General features: G+C 51.6%; 5 protein-coding genes across 7 annotated transcripts; 4 read left to right on the top strand and 1 right to left on the bottom strand.

The window, feature by feature from the left end:
* The first annotated feature begins 315 nt into the window (after positions 1-315).
* Positions 316-3,723, top strand: NCU09321 (sucrose transporter). The gene is made up of 6 exons (XM_958932.3): positions 316-893; positions 1,102-1,432; positions 1,502-1,527; positions 1,597-1,908; positions 1,974-2,045; positions 2,099-3,723. The coding sequence occupies exons 2-6, from the start codon at positions 1,344-1,346 to the stop codon at positions 3,250-3,252; spliced, it is 1,653 nt and encodes a 550-aa protein (XP_964025.3). The 5' UTR covers positions 316-893; positions 1,102-1,343; the 3' UTR covers positions 3,253-3,723.
* A 244-nt stretch (positions 3,724-3,967) lies between these two features.
* On the bottom strand, positions 3,968-8,485 carry NCU09322. 2 transcript variants are annotated; one of them, XM_011394971.1, is made up of 3 exons: positions 8,110-8,485; positions 5,404-8,045; positions 3,968-5,336 (listed from the first exon to the last, which is right to left on the bottom strand). In XM_011394971.1, the coding sequence occupies exons 2-3, from the start codon at positions 7,451-7,453 to the stop codon at positions 5,089-5,091; spliced, it is 2,298 nt and encodes a 765-aa protein (XP_011393273.1). In that variant the 5' UTR covers positions 7,454-8,045; positions 8,110-8,485; the 3' UTR covers positions 3,968-5,088. The 2 variants fall into 2 exon arrangements, with proteins under 2 accessions (XP_011393273.1, XP_011393272.1); XM_011394970.1 differs by having other exon boundaries at positions 5,404-8,038; positions 8,102-8,389.
* Positions 8,486-10,212: 1,727 nt separating this feature from the next.
* Positions 10,213-11,766, top strand: NCU16382 (hypothetical protein). Its single transcript, XM_011395073.1, has 2 exons — positions 10,213-11,072; positions 11,157-11,766. The coding sequence occupies exon 1, from the start codon at positions 10,241-10,243 to the stop codon at positions 10,838-10,840; it is 600 nt and encodes a 199-aa protein (XP_011393375.1). The 5' UTR covers positions 10,213-10,240; the 3' UTR covers positions 10,841-11,072; positions 11,157-11,766.
* A 98-nt stretch (positions 11,767-11,864) lies between these two features.
* Positions 11,865-12,809, top strand: NCU09323 (hypothetical protein; the record flags this gene model as incomplete). Its single annotated transcript, XM_958934.1, has 3 exons — positions 11,865-11,926; positions 12,155-12,227; positions 12,570-12,809. The coding sequence occupies 3 exons, from the start codon at positions 11,865-11,867 to the stop codon at positions 12,807-12,809; spliced, it is 375 nt and encodes a 124-aa protein (XP_964027.1).
* A 1,179-nt stretch (positions 12,810-13,988) lies between these two features.
* On the top strand, positions 13,989-18,655 carry chs-4 (chitin synthase-4). 2 transcript variants are annotated; one of them, XM_011394972.1, is made up of 3 exons: positions 13,989-14,317; positions 14,593-17,840; positions 17,914-18,655. In XM_011394972.1, the coding sequence occupies exons 2-3, from the start codon at positions 14,597-14,599 to the stop codon at positions 18,375-18,377; spliced, it is 3,708 nt and encodes a 1,235-aa protein (XP_011393274.1). In that variant the 5' UTR covers positions 13,989-14,317; positions 14,593-14,596; the 3' UTR covers positions 18,378-18,655. The 2 variants fall into 2 exon arrangements, with proteins under 2 accessions (XP_011393274.1, XP_011393275.1); XM_011394973.1 differs by having other exon boundaries at positions 13,989-17,840.
* Positions 18,656-20,362: the final 1,707 nt, after the last annotated feature.

The raw sequence follows: 20,362 nt of genomic DNA, 5'->3' as shown, positions 1-20,362 counted from the left end.
ATATGTACTTAGAGGTAGGTATCGTGTATCCCAGTACACCGGATTTGGGGTCCTTCAGGGTCCAAGTGTACAACAGGAGCAGATAGATAGGTAATTACCTACGTATACATTGACTACCTAGGAAGAAACGTCACATCTCCCATTCCAACATGTAACTCTATATACGCGGTGATTTTCTCCTGCGTAGAGGTACCTAGGTAGCAACGCGAAGGGAGCCATCCGTCGCCAAAAGACCCCTGTCAAAGTCCCGACACTGAGGATACGTCACCCCTTTCACATCTCTAGTGTGCACCCAACGACCTCCAAGTTTCATTCACCGGGGATCACTTCTAACGGCCAAACACTGGGCAACTCTGGGCTATTCCTCTATACGAATCCCGTACGTAAGAATACCTACCGTAGCTGATTCAACATACTCGTAAAGGCGTAGGGGGGGCTCGCAGGGCTGGGCGGCAGTGTTCCATTATTTGCACCCTCCCCCCTGATAAGACAACCAAGACACTTTGTTTTTCTTGAATCGCATACATTTCCATCTTGACAAACGCCTAACATCCGTCGTTTCTGACCACCTCACTCGCTTTCTTCGTTCGCTTCCTACCACGTTTATTCTACTTTTTGTACTTTCAAGTCCCTCGTTCAGTCGCCCTTATCTCCATCTACCGTACCGCATAGTTGTAGGGCAACCCGCCCAGCTATCGCTTGTGCTCCCGAAACAGCACCAACCCTCATTCCCGACTCAGACAGAAAGCGTATACATCGGCTGAACCGCATGCGGCACGATCCACGACAGCAGGCGCAACCGTATATTGTATTCCGACCCTTCCTCACATTACGCCTTCCATCCCTTTCGGTTGAGGACAAGCAGCCCGCTTAGTGTATTGCGCATCGGCTAGGTAAGCGAAATCACCAGAGCTCCTTTGGTCACTGCAAAGATCCAGAAGTTGTACTCCACGGACACGACGAACGGCATACGTACGATATCGGGGAGCAGCAGCAACAGCAACTACACATACCCTCCCTCGCGAATTGAGATGGACGCAATGCGCGCCCATCATGTCCTATATCGCAACGGCGCAATGACTGATTCGATACCTCCTACAGACGGCAAGACTCCCGATAACACCTGTGCGCCTCTAGAACCACGGCAGAAATATTCCACCACACAATCACCGTTTCCCGATTTCGAATTTCCAGTAGAGCAGGGCAACCCGTCTTACCAAGGGGAAAAGTCATCGGACCGTCATTGCAAGGAGGAGGAGGAGGGCTTGAGTCCCAATCAGTGGGTGGCTTCCGGTGAACAAGAAGACAACAGTGGCAGTTACTCTGAAGCAGAGAACGTCGAAATGTCAACTTGGAGGGGGAGCCCGTCGGTGAAGGGGAGTACGGAGACCATGCGCATGCTCTTGCTGACATGTGTCTCGGTTGGCATCACGTTAGTACATGTGAAAAAACAAAGAAAAACTAGGAGGCTGTACGTTTACTGACGTCTCACTATTCACAGCTTCACATGGGGTGTTGAAATGACCTGTGAGTTTTGGATGTCATGATTGTTATCCCGGACATCGGAGACGTTCGCTTACCAGGCACTTCCCCCAGACTGTACGCCCTACCTTCTCTCGCTGGGACTTACCAAGGGCCAAACATCGCTCGTCTGGGTTGCCGGACCATTATCTGGCTTGATCGTACAACCCATCATAGGCGTTGTCGCTGATCAATCAAAGTCACGATGGGGCAGAAGGCGACCTGTCATCGTTATCGGGTCCATTATCACGGCACTCGCTCTCATGGCCTTGGGCTTTACCAAGGAGATAGTGGCCTACTTCATTTGGGATCCGACATATGCAAGAGCGTGCACCATCGCTGTTGCTGTCCTTTCGCTCTATTGTGTTGACTTTGCCATCAATGCCGGTAAGGCTTATTGTAATGCTCTTGGGCTCCAGTATCAAATGTACTAACCTATTCCCTCCTCAAAGTAATGTCTTGCGCTAGAAGCTTGGTTGTAGATACTCTGCCTATTCAAAAACAACAAAGTGGCGCAGCATGGGGTACGTTTTCCAAATCACATCATGGACGTTATGTTATCCTAACTTTACCTTAGCAAGCCGTATGGGCTCACTTGGACATATTATCGGCTATGGTATGGGGGCGATCGACCTTCTCCAGCTCTTTGGAACGTCTTTGGGAGACACACAGTTCAAGCAGCTTACCGTCATAGCCGCCCTGGGGATGCTCGTTACCTCTTCCGTAACCTGCTGGGCAGTGACCGAGCGGGTTCTCGTCACTGTCCGGCCCGATCCTCGCCGCCAATCGGGTCGTTTCAAGGTCGTGCGCCAAATCGTGTCGACCCTCATCACCTTACCTCCTCGCATCCGCGCCATCTGCTATGCGGTCTTTTGGTCTTGGATCGGCTGGTTCCCATTCATCATCTACAGCAGCACCTGGGTAGGCGAAACCTACTTCCGGTACGATGTGCCCGCCGACACCCGGGACTCGAGCGACGCTCTGGGCGACATGGGCCGGATCGGCAGCACTGCCCTGACCGTCTACTCAACCGTGACCTTCATCAGCGCCTGGATATTGCCGCCCTTCATCCGCGCACCCGAGGACAACACCTTCACTCACCGCCCGCCCGCCAGCATCGCCAGCCTCGTCGAGACGGTCAACAAGTACAAGCCCGAACTGCTCAGCGCCTGGATCGCCAGCCACCTCATGTTCGCCTTCGCCATGTTTCTGACCCCCTTCGCCGCCTCGTTTCGCTTCGCCACCGCCCTGGTTGCCCTATGTGGCATCCCCTGGAGCATCGCCATATGGGCGCCCACCACGTTCCTGGGAGTCGAAGTCAACAAGCTCAGCGGCGCTCCCGACCCCATGTCTCCAGGAGCCACCTCCGCCACCAACCCATCCTACAGGAGACTTTCCACCAGCAGCATCGAGATGCGCTTCGTCAACGAGCCTGCCGCCGGCGCTGTTGAGGAGGTCACCGCAGGAAACAGCTCAACCGGCGAACTAAGCGGCATCTACTTTGGCATTCTTAACATTTACACCACCATCCCGCAGTTCATCGCGACATTTATGAGCAGCATCGTCTTCGCCATCCTGGAGCCGGGCAAGAGCCCGGAGCTGGCGACGGATGCACATCCAAGCGAGCATGCCAAGACGGACGGACCGAACGCGATTGCTGTGTGCATGTTCATTGGAGCCATCAGCTCGTTGGTGGCGGCGTACGCTACTGCTAAAATGAGGGATATATAAAATGGATGGGTTTTGCTTGGTCATATAATCAAATTGCGTTTCGATTTTCTTTCGCAGTCATAAAAAAAAAAAGGACGGAATAGGATATGACGCACGTCCTTGGGCCACTTACTTGTCTCGGCTTGAATAAGTAATGTCTTGAGTAGTATGAAAAAAATTGACAGGAGAAAAAATTCGGCAGGCTCGCACTCGTTTGGGATAAAGGCGTCTTTTCACAAAAGGCGTAACTCCATGAACGTACCGTACCCCCTTTCCGCCTGTTGGAAAGAACATTGAATGGTCAAACCAAGCGATAGAGTTGGATTTTCCACATGTACAATATGCGTCGGTTTTTTAATTTCTTTTTTTTTAAAAAAAATCGGGGGATTGGCTTATGGGCTTGTTGGTCTTGTTATTAACCATTATTTGTTTTGTTTTTGTTGATGCTGTATATACCTCTTGGCTCTTCAATTAATTCTGATTCTTTTTGGGTGGTACTTTTCACATTCTCTTTCTCACCCTGGTCTCGTGGTATCATGAAAGAGGCCTGTGAGGCGTTCTTCCGGCAGATTAACTGATGCTTATACTACAACGAACTGTCACTGACACGGGCTGGTTGTATTGTTCATCATCAACCCTTGCTCACACAAAAACGGTACATAGTCAAACATGTCGAGGAGCCTGGAAGCAAGCAGAAGGTTGAAAGTACAATATAAAGGTTACAGGCGTTCCCATAACCTGATCTGACCATGAACAGTTTAAATTGATACTAGCCAGGAAATATTATTATTCTACTTCTCATTCGTTCTTTGCTCCCCATGCTCCCATACTCCCCAACTCCCAAGCTGGACTACTTCTGCTCAATCCCATCTTGCTTTTCACCTGTCTCCTCCCTCCCTCCATGTATCCTCGTCCCAGTATGTACAAAGAGACGACGTACTATACGTTTTGACTCACAATCCCTTTTCCTATTTCTTGGCCCAACCGACACTTTTCACCACCTTCTTTCCCTCTGTCACTTTTCTTTTTTCTCTGAATAGTTCCTATGGTCTGTGTCTGAATGACTGACCGACAGACAAGAACCATCTCCATTCCCGCCGAGAGTGCGAAACGGATGAACAAAATCCAAACAACCCCGCAGCCGAGTGCAACAGAAAATGAAGTGTACACACACCATACCATGGTGAAAACGCCAAGGTTTGAATTTCCGTGGATGACAAAGTTGAGAGAAGGTGTCGTATCTCCGATCTTGGCTTCTCTTTCCTTGAACAACGGCCATGCAAATGCATCAAAAACGAATGTATAACACCGAGTTTCAGAGCCCGGGCTGTTAAGACTGAACAGGTTTTGTAAAAGCCGATCTTCGGCAGTGACGGCCAGAGTGCCAGAGTCAACCCTTCAGAGATAGAGAAAAGGAAGAAACAACCAAGTTCCTCAACAACTCACAACAACTCCTTCATCAGGGTTGCATATCCGAAACACTATGAGCTGCCTATCACCGTCGCAAAATGAGGGAGAAAGCAATGATATCAGGGATTTTGAACTCGATGGCGCAGTCGGATGCCAGACACGTAGCTGAACTCATTGATCGAGATGATAGCCAGTAGAGACATTGTCTATCAGACAACCCCTGAAGCAGGAGCAAAACAACTCTTTATATGAGTGGTAAGGTCCACGTGCGGGTATGCAAGGTCGAAAAAGCGACGACGACTAAGGGTATCCAAAAAGAAAAAACAAACCCACTCGATCACGACCTGGCAGGCTGGCTCGTGTCGGCTTCGCCGAAACAGCGTGAGCAAGGTGTCGGATTCTGTCTGGTGTTTGTTGGTCTGCTGATGATATGAAAGGTCTCGTCTCTTACATGACGATACACTCCTTATCATCCTTTTCCGCACTCTTCTTGATCTTAGCATTTCGAGCCGGAGCGACCTCCATAGGCGTTCCTCCGCTGACGGCCGCGCGGATGACTGCCAACCGCTGCTTGGCGCGCTCATCGCCTGCCTCGGCCGCCTTGACGTACCAGAGGTTGGCTTCCAAAATATCCCTTCGGCATCCTATGCCCATTTCCGTGAAGTAGCCAACAGCATATTGTGCTTTTACATACCCTGTCAAGTCCGGATTAGATTTATTCTTCCCGCGACATCATGTTCAGTGTGGTTGAAGTTTACTTACCAAGCTCTGCGGACCTCTTGGCCCATTCATATGCCTCCTCTTCGTCCTTTTCTAGGATGGGATCTGCTCCAACCAGGTACCAAGCGCAGAGACCCATCATGGCAGCAGGATGGCCACGCTCCGCAGCGCCCGTGTAGAAGTGGACGCTAAGAGCAGGGTCTCTTGGGCAGTTGAGCTTCCCGTGCTCGTAGGCATCGCCCATCCTATAATTGGCTTCGGGATGGCCCAGATCGGCGGCTTGGGTGAACAGCTCAGCCGCATAACTCTCGTCCTTGAAGATGTCGTCACCATAGCCTGTCTCGTACAGGCATCCAAGCTGATATGGAGCGGCATTATAAATCGCATCAGCGGACTCGGTGGCGAGCTTCAGCCACTTGACACCCTCCCTGTATCTCTTCTCGCCCAAATCACCCGACAGACAGGCCTTTCCCAGCCTTGTCATGGCGCCAGGGTGCCGCTTGGAGGCTGCTGTTCGCAAGAACTGCACGGCCTTGGCAGGGTCTTTGCGACAGCCCCAGCCAAACTCGTAGCATAAAGCAGTGCGATAAGCGGACTCTGCGTGGCCATGCTTGGCAGCTAACACGAACAGAGGGAACGCCGAGTTGTAGTCCTCCTTTCCCTTGTTGAACAAACCGGAGGCATAGCCGTCAGCGAGATAATACTGTGCAAAAGGGAAGCCGTTGTTGGACAATTTCTGTAGGATGGCCCGCGCTTCCCGCACTAGTTCGTATGGCGAAGATTGGTTGGCTTCTGCGGATAGAGTTTCTGAAGATCGCCCAGGTTTAAGATTTTTAGAATTCCTGAGTTCGTCAAAGTTCAGGCCCTGCTCCTTTGCTGTGTTGATCAGAAAAACGGCAAAGGAATACTGAGTAGAGAAGTCCGTGGTTTTCTTGACATTCTGCCTGTACATCTCCAACGTTTTCTGGGCGCTGAGGAGAGAAGCATTAGTGCCAACTACACTACGTAACTGGGAGTTATCGAGTGTGAGGGGCGCAGGTGCCGGTTGGGGATATGGAACGTTCAAAAGCTCGGCAAAAGACTGTGGTCGATTATCAGGTGAATTTCGAGAATTTGCGGATGGCGTTCGATTTTGTAGACCAGGGGAGTGCCCCCGAGACCCAAAGTCCGAGTACACCGAATACGCAGACTGCGGACGTGGCACTGAACTTCGTCTGTTGAAAGAGTTGGGCGTCAAGTGACGGTTGATGGCACCACCGGTATCAACAAGGCTAGAGTTTGACCGAGCTCTTAGGTCCTGGTCTACAGCTATGCTAGCCGGCCGCGGCAGGAAAGCAGAATGATGGTAGGCGAGCTGGGGCACCTGTTCCGCCCGAGCAGAGCCATCCTCGAGGATGGAGCTCTCAAGAGAGATATGGCCAGAGTTGTCTGGACAGTCGGAAGCTTCAATGACGCCAGACACCGAACTTGCGCTGGTTGCCGTTGATGAATCGTTTGAGTTAGGTTGCTTAGACGTACTAACGGTGGTATCGGACTCTCGACTTCGACGATTGGCAACTCTTCCATGGCTCGCTCGCGAAGAATCGGATGAGAGATCGTCTTGGCCAGAGGCTTCTAGCTTCAACCTGGCCACACTGGGCACTTCTAGCCCCGGCAATGGTTTCACAGACTCCTTCCATGCTGACTGTGCGCTCCGAGCCTCCGAATGGCTATACATCTCTTGCCTCGGCTCTTCGTTTAATAGGGCATGGGGCGGAGGAGTCGGAGCATCTGGGGTCGCGGGGAGGGCATGATCGAGGACGCCTGAGATCGGCTGTAAGCCGTCGTACGACCGGTCTGTTTCGATATTGGCGTTGGACGGTTGAGCCCAGCCGTCGGATTGGAAGTTAACCTTCACGGGCGTAACAGGCGACTCACGGATCCGAGGCGATTCGGCCAGAGAGACGCCGGGAAGAGGAGGCGCATTGTCATTCCATTCGAAGCGCTCGATGGAGGCAATGGCGGGCAACCCTGTCGTAGGAACAGGTTTCCTACGCGGGCTGGTGGTTGTCGAGGTCGGCGACGCAGCCGGCGAAACAGTGACAGCCGCCATGACAGGCGGCGGGGGTTATCAGGGTCGTCTGGTACAGCAGTCAACTGTCAAATCGTACGTATGTAGTTGCAATGCCTGCAGACAGCTGCAGCCCGTCAGACTTTGCTCTCTATGCTTCCGTCCTTGTTGAATCTGCTGTCACCTTCCACTTGCTGCAGTCGCAAGCATATGCCGTACTTGAATCTTACAGCCGTCAGGCTTAAGCTGTGATATGTAGGGATGGAGTTTATGCGCTGTTGTAGTAGTTGACTTCCCCTCTCCAAAACCAAAAAGGCGCCGTAGCGGATCGAAGTCGCAAGGACTGGGAGGGCGCCGGTGGGTGTTGAACGGACAGGACCCCGTTACAGACAGTCAAGTGGGGACGGCCGGAGAAGTGCTAATTCGCAATGGATGGGCAGACCCAGGAGCCCAGGGAGCTGAGCACGCGCAGACAGTCGACAGGGGGCCGTGACCGCGTGAGGATGATCGTACTAAGTATTTGGTGATGGCGTGGGTGGACGGGGACTCGTGGATGGTGGAGAGGCGATTCGGCGATCTTTTGGGCAATAATACGAACAGGTTTCCCTGGGTGATACGCGTCGTGGGCTGCAGCCTTTGGAAGATTATGAGCCTTTGGAGAACCTTTGAGCTTGCCTCGGATGTACGTACACACTTACACACAAAATGAAGGTTGGAGCGAGCGACAGGGTCGAGAAGAACCTCAGGGCGGCGGTGACAAAATAAAAAAGAAAAAAGGTCACTTCAGCGAGCGTTGATGTCTTGTCCGTTGAGTTGCAAGTGGTTCAGTTGGAAAGGCCCAAGGGAATAATGATTGTGCCTATGTAACCAGAGATCAAGCCTGGGCGGTCAAAGAAAAGAAACTACTAGTATGGACATGTATCGGTACTGTACCATAATAAGCCAAAGTCGAAACGCCAGCCAACGAAATCAACACCCAGAGAGACCAGAGGTCCAAGCTACCAACGTATCGCGGTGGTGGATGCCTTTGATTTTCTCTGGTCTTTTCGGTTTAGCCCAGACGCAGGCAGTGCCCGATGCAGTGGACTGATGTTGGGATTGACGGCGGCAGTGGGCAGCGGTTGACGGCGGGGTGGACTAGGAAAAACACACATGCAGCGAGGTGCTCACTGCCCGACAGAGAGCACACAGCGCCGCCCAAGTGAAAGACGGGACTCCAAGCCCTGGAGACTACAGTGAAGATCAGGCCAATCCAGGGGCAGAGTAAAGTGGAAGCTCCGCATCGTCCGACCCCTAGAGGTAGGTACTGTGTACAAAGGGACAAGCTGTGCACTGCAGGCGTGAGTCCCTCTAAGGGCGCGGAACCGGCATCAAACTTTCACTTCCATTACTTTAGTGGTAGGTACGATATTACGTCAATTCATCCAAGCTAGTATGAACAGAGTAATTTCATTACTCACAGTTAACGGCCTTTGCAAATCTGCCGGTACTTACATTCGCTGGTCACGCGCATCCATACCTCTTGTTCTCCCTTTTTCTCTTGTTCCTTCCCCCTTTTGCTTCCGCTTCACAAAAGCAGAGAGGTTGGACAATGGGCTAGCTGGGTCACTGCGGCCTGGTACGTCGCAGGATTACAAAATTAATTACCTACACAGAAGGGTCCGCGGCAGAAGTGGAAAATGATATTTCACTTGTTAAGGTCACGGTAACGAATGCCAATCCCCTCTCTTACTTCAGGCACGAGGCACCTAAACTCCTTTCGGGATCAACAACCTTTGCTCGTCTCCCGGTCGGTCCCATATTCGACTTGACAGACCGATACGCTTGCGCTTAATCAATAGCTCTCTTAACAGGTCACTGAGGGTAGAGATAGAGAGAGGTACCTACCTACCTACCTCTCTCTATGCATTGTATGTACTTTGTATGATTCACCCCTTCCTTGCTACATCGTTCAAGAAATTGTCCCTTTTCCCCCTGTGAATATGGCATTGTGTTATTTGCAGCTACTACCGGTAAACCATGAGAACCCCGGCTCCTCTTTCCGGCCATGGCAAGACAAAAAGGCAACATCAAACAGGAAATGCATACGAAACTGCCATCATTCCATATCCTCAATCTCAATTGTTGGCAGACTGTCTGACTCCAGGAATGCTAGATGACGATGACAGTCTTTGCTTTGGTCTGGATCGCCTATAAGCTTTTGCTTGTGTAACGTGCTGGCTGAAAAGGCTTGCATCATCTTGTGGCTTGCAGGACCTGCATCTGGGGGCACCATTCCTTTTTCTCAAATCTCCCTTCCATTGGTCTTTTCCTCGCCCCTCGACATCTCAGGATGACTACCGGCGACCCTTGTGAACTACATACATCGCCTAAACATACCATGAATACTTTGCGCTATAGGCAGACGGTTGGCGCCTTCCGAGACAGGACGGCGGCTGAACGACTCTGGATCTGGATGGCTTGAGCAGCAGAGGAGTCAATTTTCAGTCAGCTGTGAGAACTGCCCGTGCTTCATCAGTAGGTAGGTATCGCGTCAGTGGCTACCTCTAGGCTAACGGCAAAGCCAATATCGAAAATAAGTTTCCCGAACCATCGACATACATCAAGACTCAACGCAGATTGCACAACCACCTCGGCAGGAAAAAAAAGCTAGTGAAAGTGAACGTACCATCTCCTTGGGAAGTGCTACGCTACCTGCACCGTAGCTGGGCAGGCGCACCAAAGGCTAGGTAACGAGGGGCCAACAAGCGATGTTCTGACATAATGGCTAATAATATCCCAGGTGACGACGGCGGCTTCGTACGACAAAGGTTACCGCCAAGCTGGTAGATGAGAGACAAAAGGCGACCTCCATTGCCCACCCAGCCTGCATTCGCACACGTTACTCGCCAGACATGCCTCTTTGGGCACAATATGACGATTTGCGAATCCCTACAGCTGTGGTCAAGCCCTCCGTTCAAATATATGTCGCAGGATGTGGTTCAGCTCCATGCAGCCTCACGAGCACACTGGGAATATTTAACATCTGCATTTGGGTACCTACCTCTAAATATGGTGATTCCCAGCGCCAGCAATATTGAGCTCATAACTCACCGAACAGCTGTTACGAGAAGGCACTATACAAGTAACGGCCGGCGTGTAGGAGGGCAACAAGCATCTCACATAGCGCTCAATAGGTATTTTATCCTCCCGTGGTTCGCTTTACTGCGATGGAGGAGACTTTCCAGGGTCCCGGTGTTTAGCCCACCATTGTTACTGTGCGGAGTGCTCCATTGCACAAAGAGAACTCCATCAGACGGCCGGGCTTCCGGACTGTCGGGCATGAAGGTCCCCGTACGAACTTCTGTGTTCATTGGTTCTCACAAAATCTTGAAAAAAATTGATGGATCTGGTGGTGACGATAGGGGTGCAGTTTGGCTAGGCTGCTAGGGTACTCTAGCTACTCTAGCTTGCTTCACAGGGTTGGTGAGACTGGCGGGATTTTTTTACATACAGAACATGGAAGAGCGGCGGGGTTAGTGTTCACCAACCCGGGCTTCGTAGCACCCCGCGCCTTCCCCGTGGCCTTGGGACATCGTCCCGTTTGTCCGTTCTCCCGAGCTTGTGGATAGGCATCTCTATCATGAAATTTTCCCATGCAATGATGCAACACGCTTTACAGGTAACCCCACGGCAGACCGTACAGGACAACACAAAAGAAAAATTCATGAATTGTCAAATGCCGGCCGCTAACAACATCGGGTAGAAATGTGGTCCAGCAGAGACGGTGAGAGAATCCCTATCTCGGATATAACATGATGCGGCTTGTGTGGACAATGAGAGGACTTGTCTTTTGTTGCATCGTTTGCTCAGAGTCAGCGCAACTTCGTATCGATGGATAGTGTCGAGGTCAGCGTGACCACCATCACTTTGACGCCCATTTCGCGCAATACGAAGCTGACGGCTTGCCCTTTTGGGGAACTGAGAAAGGGCATGACCCAATCACAATTTTTTGATCCTACACAACCCCCTTGCTTTCAAAATATTCGCCGTCGACGTTTCGACAGTTGAAACGCACGCTCAACACAAAGCCGATGAACAACAGGGAGATAAACCTTGTATGGTTAGTTCTTCTTCGAAAGTTACACCAATATTCAATACAAAAAGACTTCTTTCGACGTGCGAGTCGCACGTATCCGGGTAGACCATCAAGAGACGAAGAGCCTACTCTGGCCACCTGCAATTGGGTTGCACGACGCGGTGTAAGGAGTGTGGGATGGATGGCTTTAGTTAGCGATCACACTGACTGAAGAAGATCGCTACTACTTCAATATCAACCCCGTGGGGACGGACCTATGTGAGGTTTTTCCCTTCTCGCACGGTAGTGGATATTGGAATCTGTGAATTGCTACTAAGAAGTTGGTCCGTCTTATCCATCCAAGAACAACCACAAAATTTCAAACAACACACAAGCATGCCGAGCAAGAGAAGAACTCGTCTCAAGATTCTGACCGCTACATATGGACGAGACATCTAGTATGTAGTGTAAAAGGGGATGGGGAATAAGCGAGAATATCTCGCGCGCTCCATGCAATATATGTACTGGGTCTCCGTAAACTTCTCCCTGGTGGTTTGCCCAGACAAGGCGGGGGAAAAACGTGGGTACCACGGCTCGAGACTGGGGTCATGGAGGTTCATGGAGTTCATCTGAATTCCAGGGTCCATGAGTGACAAACTGCACTACTGTACTTACTTTCACACTAGTTTACGGTGGGGACGTAAAGCGAGATTGACGCTCCCAGACGGCCTCATTCGATGGAAAATCACCGAAAATGAGGTAGCCCCGCCTTGACCGACTGCTACCGGGCTTGATATTGTTAATTAGTGATCTAAGAACGAGGAGGGGCTTCATCGGATACGAGAGACCTCATGCCGTCCATTCTCTTGTTTAGTTGTTCAATATCCTCCAAAAGCGTAATCATAAGAGGGGGGGTGTCTCACGTGAATGACACACAGCACTCACCAGTGCCCATTTAGTGTACAATACAGGGAAGAATCAGTGCGGTGGATCCGGGGTGTGCCCCGCGTTATCCCGACGTCAATGACGGTGAATGTCATGCATGCCCGGCTCGGCGTGTTGATGCACATCTTTTATGCACATAATACTATATTTATATAGAAATTCCCCATTGCACTATGGGAGACCGCGTCCGGAAAGACACAAATCAGGTTGTACACAGTAATTTTGAAACCGAAGAACTCAACTGGACTTCTCAAGGCGCCACGGTTTGCGCGCGAGTTGTGGGCGGGATCACACGCTGTGCTCATCTTTTCTCCAGCCGCAGCTGAGGCTCGCTCCAGTCCAGTCGAGCACTCCATCGCCGGAAGGCTACCGGAGCTTTACACACTTCTTGACTGAATTGTGAGATGCTTTAGTGGGCGTGACCGGCGCCCGCATTTGAGCGCGGTACAGCCACTTGATATACCGCAACTCGGTTTCAGTGTTGCCCCAAGGCTCCGGGCTAGTTCGGGGTAGTTTGCGATGGCAGCCATTAAGAAATGAGATGAACGATGCGTCCCGTGGCGAAGCCGGAGACATTGATTGATCAAGAAAGAAGACTGAGTGCGAAGTATGCATACAGTGGGGAGTTTCGTGAGGTTCCAGAAGCGCACCGTGTCATGCGGCTGGGATTCCACTGGAGAGCGGAGCGCAGATCGCCCAGAGCCACTGCCCCTGCACTTCGTTGTGGTAGATCATCAGACGAAACAATGAGAGGCAACCTGAACATCAACTGTCTGTGAGTTCATTGCCAGCTACCTACGTCTATGTAAACAAGCCGGAAGTTTCCCTCCAATTTCTTCCATGTCACCTCGGACATCATGCCGACCACACTTCATCAACCCGTCTCACATGTTGCAACTTTGCCGTGCCGTTCGTACCAAACCCGTTCCTGGGTGAACATCGTCCAATCTTTGCGCTTTGGTCTAGAATTGTGACTAGGCCACTTGGAGTTCCCACTGCCATCCTAGAATAGTTCAGAGCTACATCCCAACAGGCACAGAGGCGGTGTTGCGCATTTTAGTAATTCGAGTTCCCCACCGGCTTTATGAGCTCTTCACCTTTCTCTCTGCCGGATTTTGTCCATTCTGTAGCTCGTCGTGAGGTCATGCTTTGCTTGTACTAGAAGTGACGGTTGATGCCTCTGGTGTCGACCTCATCCACGCCGTCTCTGTGCTCTGCACATTAACATCATAACCACCGAGCTACTGCATGGACTAAGCAAGTACGGTACCCGTAAGATCGGTGCTTGGTTGCATCGACCCTGCCTTCCCGCCGCCATCCCAAGTATTCCCTGGCACTTGTACCTGGGAGAAGACGCCCGGCAGCTTGTCAGAGCAGGGACCATTACGATGGAACGGTCCGCTCTGCAGAACGTCGAACTTTTCAGAATTTCGCAGGGCAACCATCGCGAGCTGGGCGCTGTGGGGTTTTAGCCACGCGCTGGCGCGGTAGGTGTTTGAGGGAGAACACGACCTGTGAGAGTGGAATCGAGGAATCTGGATTGGAAAAAGGGACAAGAAAATCGAGCGGGTTGGGCGAAGTTGGTTGCCATAGTGCGCAGCTGATTGCCAAGTGGAATTCCTTCCTGGTCGTCGGGTTTCTCTTAGAGGCTCCTTGGCTCCGTCATGCCCTGGAACGAAACAGTCCATCAAGTTAACAGGACGGGCGTTTGTCATTGGTCCAACTGTTAAGAGCGCCTGCGCCCCCCTTCTACCTTCCCCTTCTGCCCTTCCCGTCTCCTGAACAACACCGTTCGACTCTGCTTTTAGGCCTGCCTGGGCGGCCCACTGCAGTATTCCCAACCTCCCTCGTCGGTTCCGCATTGCAAGCAATTGGAACTGGGACGAGCCGCGTTCACAAAATTTGTAAGTTGGGTTCTCCATAGTAATCTACCTCTTTCCAGTCTGCTGGTATTCGGTATAGCTTGAACTGTGCAAAACGACCGACAGTCATCAGTTCCCTTGTCTTGGCCGAGGCTCATCTCGTCATTTCCTGGGCCGACTGACTGCTCCTTGCAAGTTGCGACGCGGCCAGTGACGTTGGCTCCAGTCTTCCACGACAAACCTTCTTCACCAAACATACCAGCGACTCTTCAGCCTTGCATCGATCCCGGACTCACTAACCGTCCCGCTCCATACAGCATCATGTCTCTTCCTCGGAGGCCGGGGCCGTCGCCTCCGCACGAGGAGCCACGCCGCTACCGGCAAAGCGGTTCGCGCCGCAGTCGACCACCACCCGCCGATGTTGAGACCGGATATGCTCCCATGGCAGGAGAAAGACCAAGCCAGCAGCAACGCGTACCATCGATATCTTCATTTCCGGAAACCCTCCCGTCCCCCAACCCCAATGTCGAACGAGACCCTTTGGCGCCCACCCCCGAGCCCGCACATCCATCCGGCATACCTCAGCGGAAGAGGAGTTTGATTCGACCGGAGCGCAACAGGATTGGCAAAGACCACCCCAACTATCACTACAGAAAACATGCGGCCAACATGAACACCCTACCGTCCTCAACCGGACACGACCCGATATACGAGGATCTGGAGGGAGCAACGGACGATGTATCGGGAACTGGCTCGAGGAACGACGACGATGTTTCCGAGGAGTCGCCCCCAAGAAGAAAGCACTCGACGAAAATGCAGGTCATCGAAACTGAAAAGTCCGGTGATGAAAGACGACGTCGGCGGAAATCGGATACCACAAAACATGGTAAAATTGTCAAGGCCTCCAAGGGAAAGCGCGAAAAGTCCGGAGGACTCCCTACCCCGAGCTTTTGGAACATTTACTGCGGATTCGTCACCTTCTGGTGCCCTGGCTTTGTCCTCAAGTGCTTCGGCATGCCCGAGATGGCTCAACAGAGGGCGTGGAGAGAGAAGATGGGTCTGATCAGCATTATTCTGCTCATCATGGGCTTTGTTGGCTTCATCACTTTCGGCTTCACCCAGGTGGTCTGCGGTAAACCTCCGCTCCGTTTGCGCATCAATGAGGTCGGGTCAGGATACATGATCTTCCACGGATCTGCATATGACCTCACCAAATCTCACCATCCTCCGGCCGAGGGTATCCCGCGCCGTCCGGACGGTTTGGGTGCAAACGTGATCTATGACTTGCCTCAGCATTACGGTGGACAGGACGGCAGTTTCTTGTTCCAGAACGTCAACGGCAAGTGCAAGGGTCTCATCACCAAGCAAGAGAACTCCGATGTGCCAAGCGATAAGAGCGGCAATCTGGCGTGGTACTTCCCTTGTAACACGTTCAACCAAGATGGTTCATCCAAGCCCAATACCACGATACCTTATTACCTGGGCTATGCCTGTCACACGACCGCTAACGCCAGGGACTCTTTCTATCTCGGCCTCAAGAGCTCCGCCGATGTCTACTTTACGTGGGATGACATCAAGAACAGCTCTCGAAACCTTGTTGTGTACTCTGGCCATGTTCTCGACCTTGATCTGCTTCACTGGTTCAACGACACTCAAGTCACGTATCCCGCCCGCTTCAAGGAGCTGAGGGATAAGAATACTGCTGGAAACCAGGCTATTCGTGGACGCGATATTACCCATGCTTTCCAGTCGAGCAAAGACAAGCAGATTGCCGAATGCTTTGAGGAGATCATCAAGGTCGGTTCGGTGGATACCGAGACAGTTGGCTGCATTGCGTCAAAGGTCGTTCTCTATGTGTCCCTCGTCCTTATCCTCGCGGTCGTCCTCGCCAGATTCGTCTTGGCTCTAATCTTCCAATGGTTCATCAGCAAGACGTATGCGGCTGCTAAGACCTCCCAAACGTCTGACCAGCGAAAGCGAAACCGTCAGATTGAAGACTGGACTGAAGACATTTACAGAGCTCCCCCAAGGCTACCAGGGGAGGTCGGTAGCAGTGTCGCTGGAAGCTCCGATCGTCAAAGCAAGCGCAGCAGTGCTTTCTTGCCCACACACTCTCGTTTCTCCACCGTCTACGGCAATGAGCGCGGCAATAGGAAGCCTGGACTTCCTACAACCATGGCCAGCCAGAATGCCGCTGGTCAACTACTCCATCCTGGAACCATATACGGCCAAGGAAATGAGAGTCGGTCAAGCTTCCTCAAATCTGATGCTTACGGATCAAGCAGCAGTCCAGCAGACGGCCCAGGTCCTGCCGGATTTATTCATGAAGCTGTCGTTCCTCAGCCGCCTTCCGACTGGATGCCGTTTGGTTTCCCCCTCGCTCACACCATCTGCCTTGTCACAGCCTACTCCGAGGGTGAGATGGGCGTTCGTACCACTCTGGACTCGATTGCAATGACGGACTACCCCAACAGCCACAAGGTTATCCTCGTTATTTGCGATGGTATTATCAAGGGCCACGGAGAGGAACACTCAACCCCCGATATCATTCTCGGCATGATGAAAGACCACACGATTCACCCCGATGACGTTGAGCCATTCTCTTATGTTGCGGTTGCAACTGGTTCTAAGCGCCACAACATGGCCAAGGTCTACACCGGCTTCTACGATTATGGCACTAACTCTGCCATTCCTCTGGAGAAGCAGCAGCGTGTTCCTATGATGATGGTTGTGAAGTGCGGCACTCCTGCTGAAGCCTCCAAGTCGAAGCCTGGAAACCGTGGCAAGCGTGACAGTCAGATCATCCTTATGTCTTTTCTCCAGAAGGTTATGTTCGACGAGCGTATGACGGAGCTAGAATACGAGATGTTCAATGGCTTGTGGAAGATCACGGGCATTTCTCCTGACTTCTATGAGATCGTGCTCATGGTTGACGCTGATACCAAGGTCTTCCCCGACAGTCTCACGCATATGATCTCGGCCATGGTCAAGGATCCTGAAATTATGGGTCTTTGTGGCGAGACCAAGATCGCCAACAAGCGAGCAAGCTGGGTTTCCGCCATCCAGGTATTCGAGTATTTCGTCTCTCATCATCTTGCCAAGGCTTTCGAGTCCGTCTTTGGCGGTGTCACCTGTCTTCCCGGATGTTTCTGCATGTACCGCATCAAGGCACCCAAGGGTGCCCAGAACTACTGGGTCCCTATCTTGGCCAACCCGGACGTTGTCGAACACTACTCCGAGAACGTTGTCGATACGCTGCACAAGAAGAACCTCTTGCTCCTTGGTGAGGATCGTTATCTCAGTACGCTCATGTTGCGCACGTTCCCCAAGCGTAAACAAGTATTTGTGCCTCAGGCCGTTTGCAAGACGACTGTCCCCGATGAATTCATGGTGTTGCTTTCGCAGCGCCGCAGATGGATCAACTCGACCATTCACAATCTGATGGAGCTCGTTCTTGTGCGCGATCTTTGCGGTACCTTCTGTTTCAGTATGCAGTTCATTGTCGGTATCGAGCTGATTGGTACCCTTGTGTTGCCTGCCGCCATTGCCTTTACTTTCTATGTTGGTGAGTAGCCACCAACCCCAGTTTTCTCTTCCTTTCTTGTTTGACCAACTGAAAACTAATGTCCGATACCTAGTCATCATCTCAATCATCAACTCCCCGCCACAAATCATTCCTCTTGTTCTCCTTGGTCTCATCCTCGGTCTCCCAGCCATCCTCGTCGTCGTCACAGCTCACAGCTGGTCCTACATCATCTGGATGTTTATCTACTTGCTCTCCCTGCCCGTGTGGAACTTTGTTCTGCCTACCTACGCTTTCTGGAAGTTTGACGATTTCTCATGGGGCGACACGCGCAAGACGGCCGGCGAGAAATCAAGCAAGGGTGGCCACGGAGAAGCCGAGGGAGAGTTTGATAGCAGCATGATTACCATGAAGCGCTGGGCCGAGTTTGAGCGCGACAGGCGCGTCCGCAGCACGTACTGGGCCGGCTCGAGGGACAATGTCATATCCGGGGTAGGGGGTAGTAATGGGTGGGGAAGCAGCCAGCCGAGAGGCCATGAGCAGGGGAGACACTTTGATGACTACTTTTCGGACGCTTAGGTTTTGATATGGTGTTGCTGTGTAGGGATGCCTTTGTTTTTTTTAAAGTATTACTGTTGTAGGGTAGGTAGGGTCTTTGTTCGGAGGTCAGGTGTTTGTTGGAAAAGAAGGGATCCGATTATCGAACCTGCCGGCCTCGGTTTCTTTTCATCACGTTCATCATGGACAAGGGCGATATTAATGTGGAAGTTTTGGTTGATCGGTTGGCGGGTGGGTTTTCTGTCGATAGGATTAACTCTTAGACATTATTATGTGGAAAAGATTTATTTTTCTTGGCATACATTCGTGATGGGATACCACTTCTTCCGTTCATCTATCCAGTCACAAGAACCGCTCATGAACTTCGCCATACTGCATCAGTAAGGAAGTAAGCACGAGCACATGAGAGCGCCACAATAGGCTGACTACCATGTATGTTTTCCCATATTGAATGTAGCTATCCGAAGGCAGACAGGGGGCAGCTATGTCTACTATCTAGACAGTATCTCTGTTCTGGTAAATTTGAATCGATGTTTGGGAGCACAGAGCAGTTTAGGCCAGGCGAACAATGGGCTAATCTTCCCTCCGACCCTCCTTTTAATAACGCTTTAGAAGTGGTTGCTTGTAAAAGAGGGGGTCACATCATGAAGTGAGGGAGGGTGTAGTGTAGACAGTTTTTGTCAGATATCTAGAACAGAGTATTGGAATGACCTGATCGACCGACTGACTGACTGACGACGCCATTTCTTGCGTAACCTCCGGCGAGAAAACCCAGGTAATAATGTTGGCGCGCCGGAGGGAGGGGGGAGGCGACAATGGTACAAAAGGCAAGGAGAACGGAGATGGAGGGAAGGGTGTGCGAATATCGAATGGCGTGGTAAGCGGCGACGGTCTGTATAACGGCAGGTATAGGGTATAGGATACGCAAGGTTTTTGTAGGACTTCAGCCATGAGAACGCGTCTTTATCTCCGTATCTTTAGTCCGAACTCTCTACTAGTAAGTTCAAGAGGGTTCTGGCAAAGTAACCTCCATTAGTTGCAGAACCTGATGTTGTTGAAGTGGCAGGGATAATCCGTAGGGGGATGGAGCTGACCGGCGAAAGGAAGCAAAGACAGCGTACAAAGTTCAGTGCTCTAATATTTCATCCCAGGCGAGTATGAAACCAGAAGTTGGGACGTTTTGGCAAACCCGAAAAGCCAATTTTTGGCAGGTTATAGTTACTTTCCATCGAGATCGGCGACTTGGGAAACATGATCTCTTTCATGCGCCGAGGCCTTCAGTTGCTGTATAATTCCAGAAATTCGTATTCCCCGGCTTTTTTTTGGTGTCGTGTGTAGGAGCAGGCGGACCCCCGCGCCTGGTGACACTTTGCTTGCCCTCGCCTATATGATCTGATCTGATTTGACGCCAATACACTAAGATATAGCTCTGTGCTATTGTATGCATCAAGCGGCATGGGCAGCCTGATGGCGTAGCAAACGGACGGCTCGTCGCTAGGTGCGGGTTGTTAAGTGTTGAAGTAATCACAAGGTGTCACGCACGGTCACCGCAGCCCGGGAGAGCAGGTCGAAAATTGAAAGTAAAAAGCCGGGAGAGGGGACGACGGCCGACGACGATATGGTGACCGAGTTTGGCCAGTGAAAGCAACCATTCATCTATGTAATCGGGCTGCTTTGCTTGTGTAGCCTCTGCCCCGTTCCCCACACTAACGGAGTCCCCATCCTTCCTTCCATTTTCCGATGATTCGGAACTTATTCAGTAGATACGTATAGTACGTAGAGGTACTTACCTAGGTACTACAGTGGTGTCGTATCGAGAGAACGGGCGGTGCACATGTTAAGCCGTCGGGATGCCGCAGGTGATTTCCTGTTATAGTACGGTACGCAGTAGTTGCTTCTGTTCCATAAGGAAGTCTATATATCTGGGGATTAATTTTTTAACAGTTCACTGGCAAGAAGACCTCCAAGCTCTGGGTACCAGGATGACCTGGGTCAACTGACATCAT

This window comes from Neurospora crassa, linkage group I, assembly GCF_000182925.2.
Source record: "Neurospora crassa OR74A linkage group I, whole genome shotgun sequence".
Taxonomy (NCBI): domain Eukaryota; kingdom Fungi; phylum Ascomycota; class Sordariomycetes; order Sordariales; family Sordariaceae; genus Neurospora; species Neurospora crassa.
The sequence above is the reverse complement of the archived record's forward strand: the minus strand, read 5'-3'. Positions and strand labels throughout refer to the sequence as shown.

Bases quoted from the DNA above. Each gene is read 5' to 3' on its own strand.
- NCU09322 (XM_011394971.1), bottom strand. From the start codon at position 7,453: ATGGCGGCTGTCACTGTTTCGCCGGCTGCGTCGCCGACCTCGACAACC. The intron at 5,337-5,403 runs GTAAGTAAACTT...CGGACTTGACAG, and splicing joins CAAGAGGTCCGCAGAGCTTG to GGTATGTAAAAGCACAATAT.
- NCU09321 (XM_958932.3), top strand. From the start codon at position 1,344: ATGTCAACTTGGAGGGGGAGCCCGTCGGTGAAGGGGAGTACGGAGACC. The intron at 1,909-1,973 runs GTAAGGCTTATT...CCCTCCTCAAAG, and splicing joins TGACTTTGCCATCAATGCCG to TAATGTCTTGCGCTAGAAGC. The intron at 2,046-2,098 runs GTACGTTTTCCA...ACTTTACCTTAG, and splicing joins ACAAAGTGGCGCAGCATGGG to CAAGCCGTATGGGCTCACTT.
- NCU16382 (XM_011395073.1), top strand. From the start codon at position 10,241: ATGAGAGACAAAAGGCGACCTCCATTGCCCACCCAGCCTGCATTCGCA.
- chs-4 (XM_011394972.1), top strand. From the start codon at position 14,597: ATGTCTCTTCCTCGGAGGCCGGGGCCGTCGCCTCCGCACGAGGAGCCA. The intron at 17,841-17,913 runs GTGAGTAGCCAC...TCCGATACCTAG, and splicing joins TGCCTTTACTTTCTATGTTG to TCATCATCTCAATCATCAAC.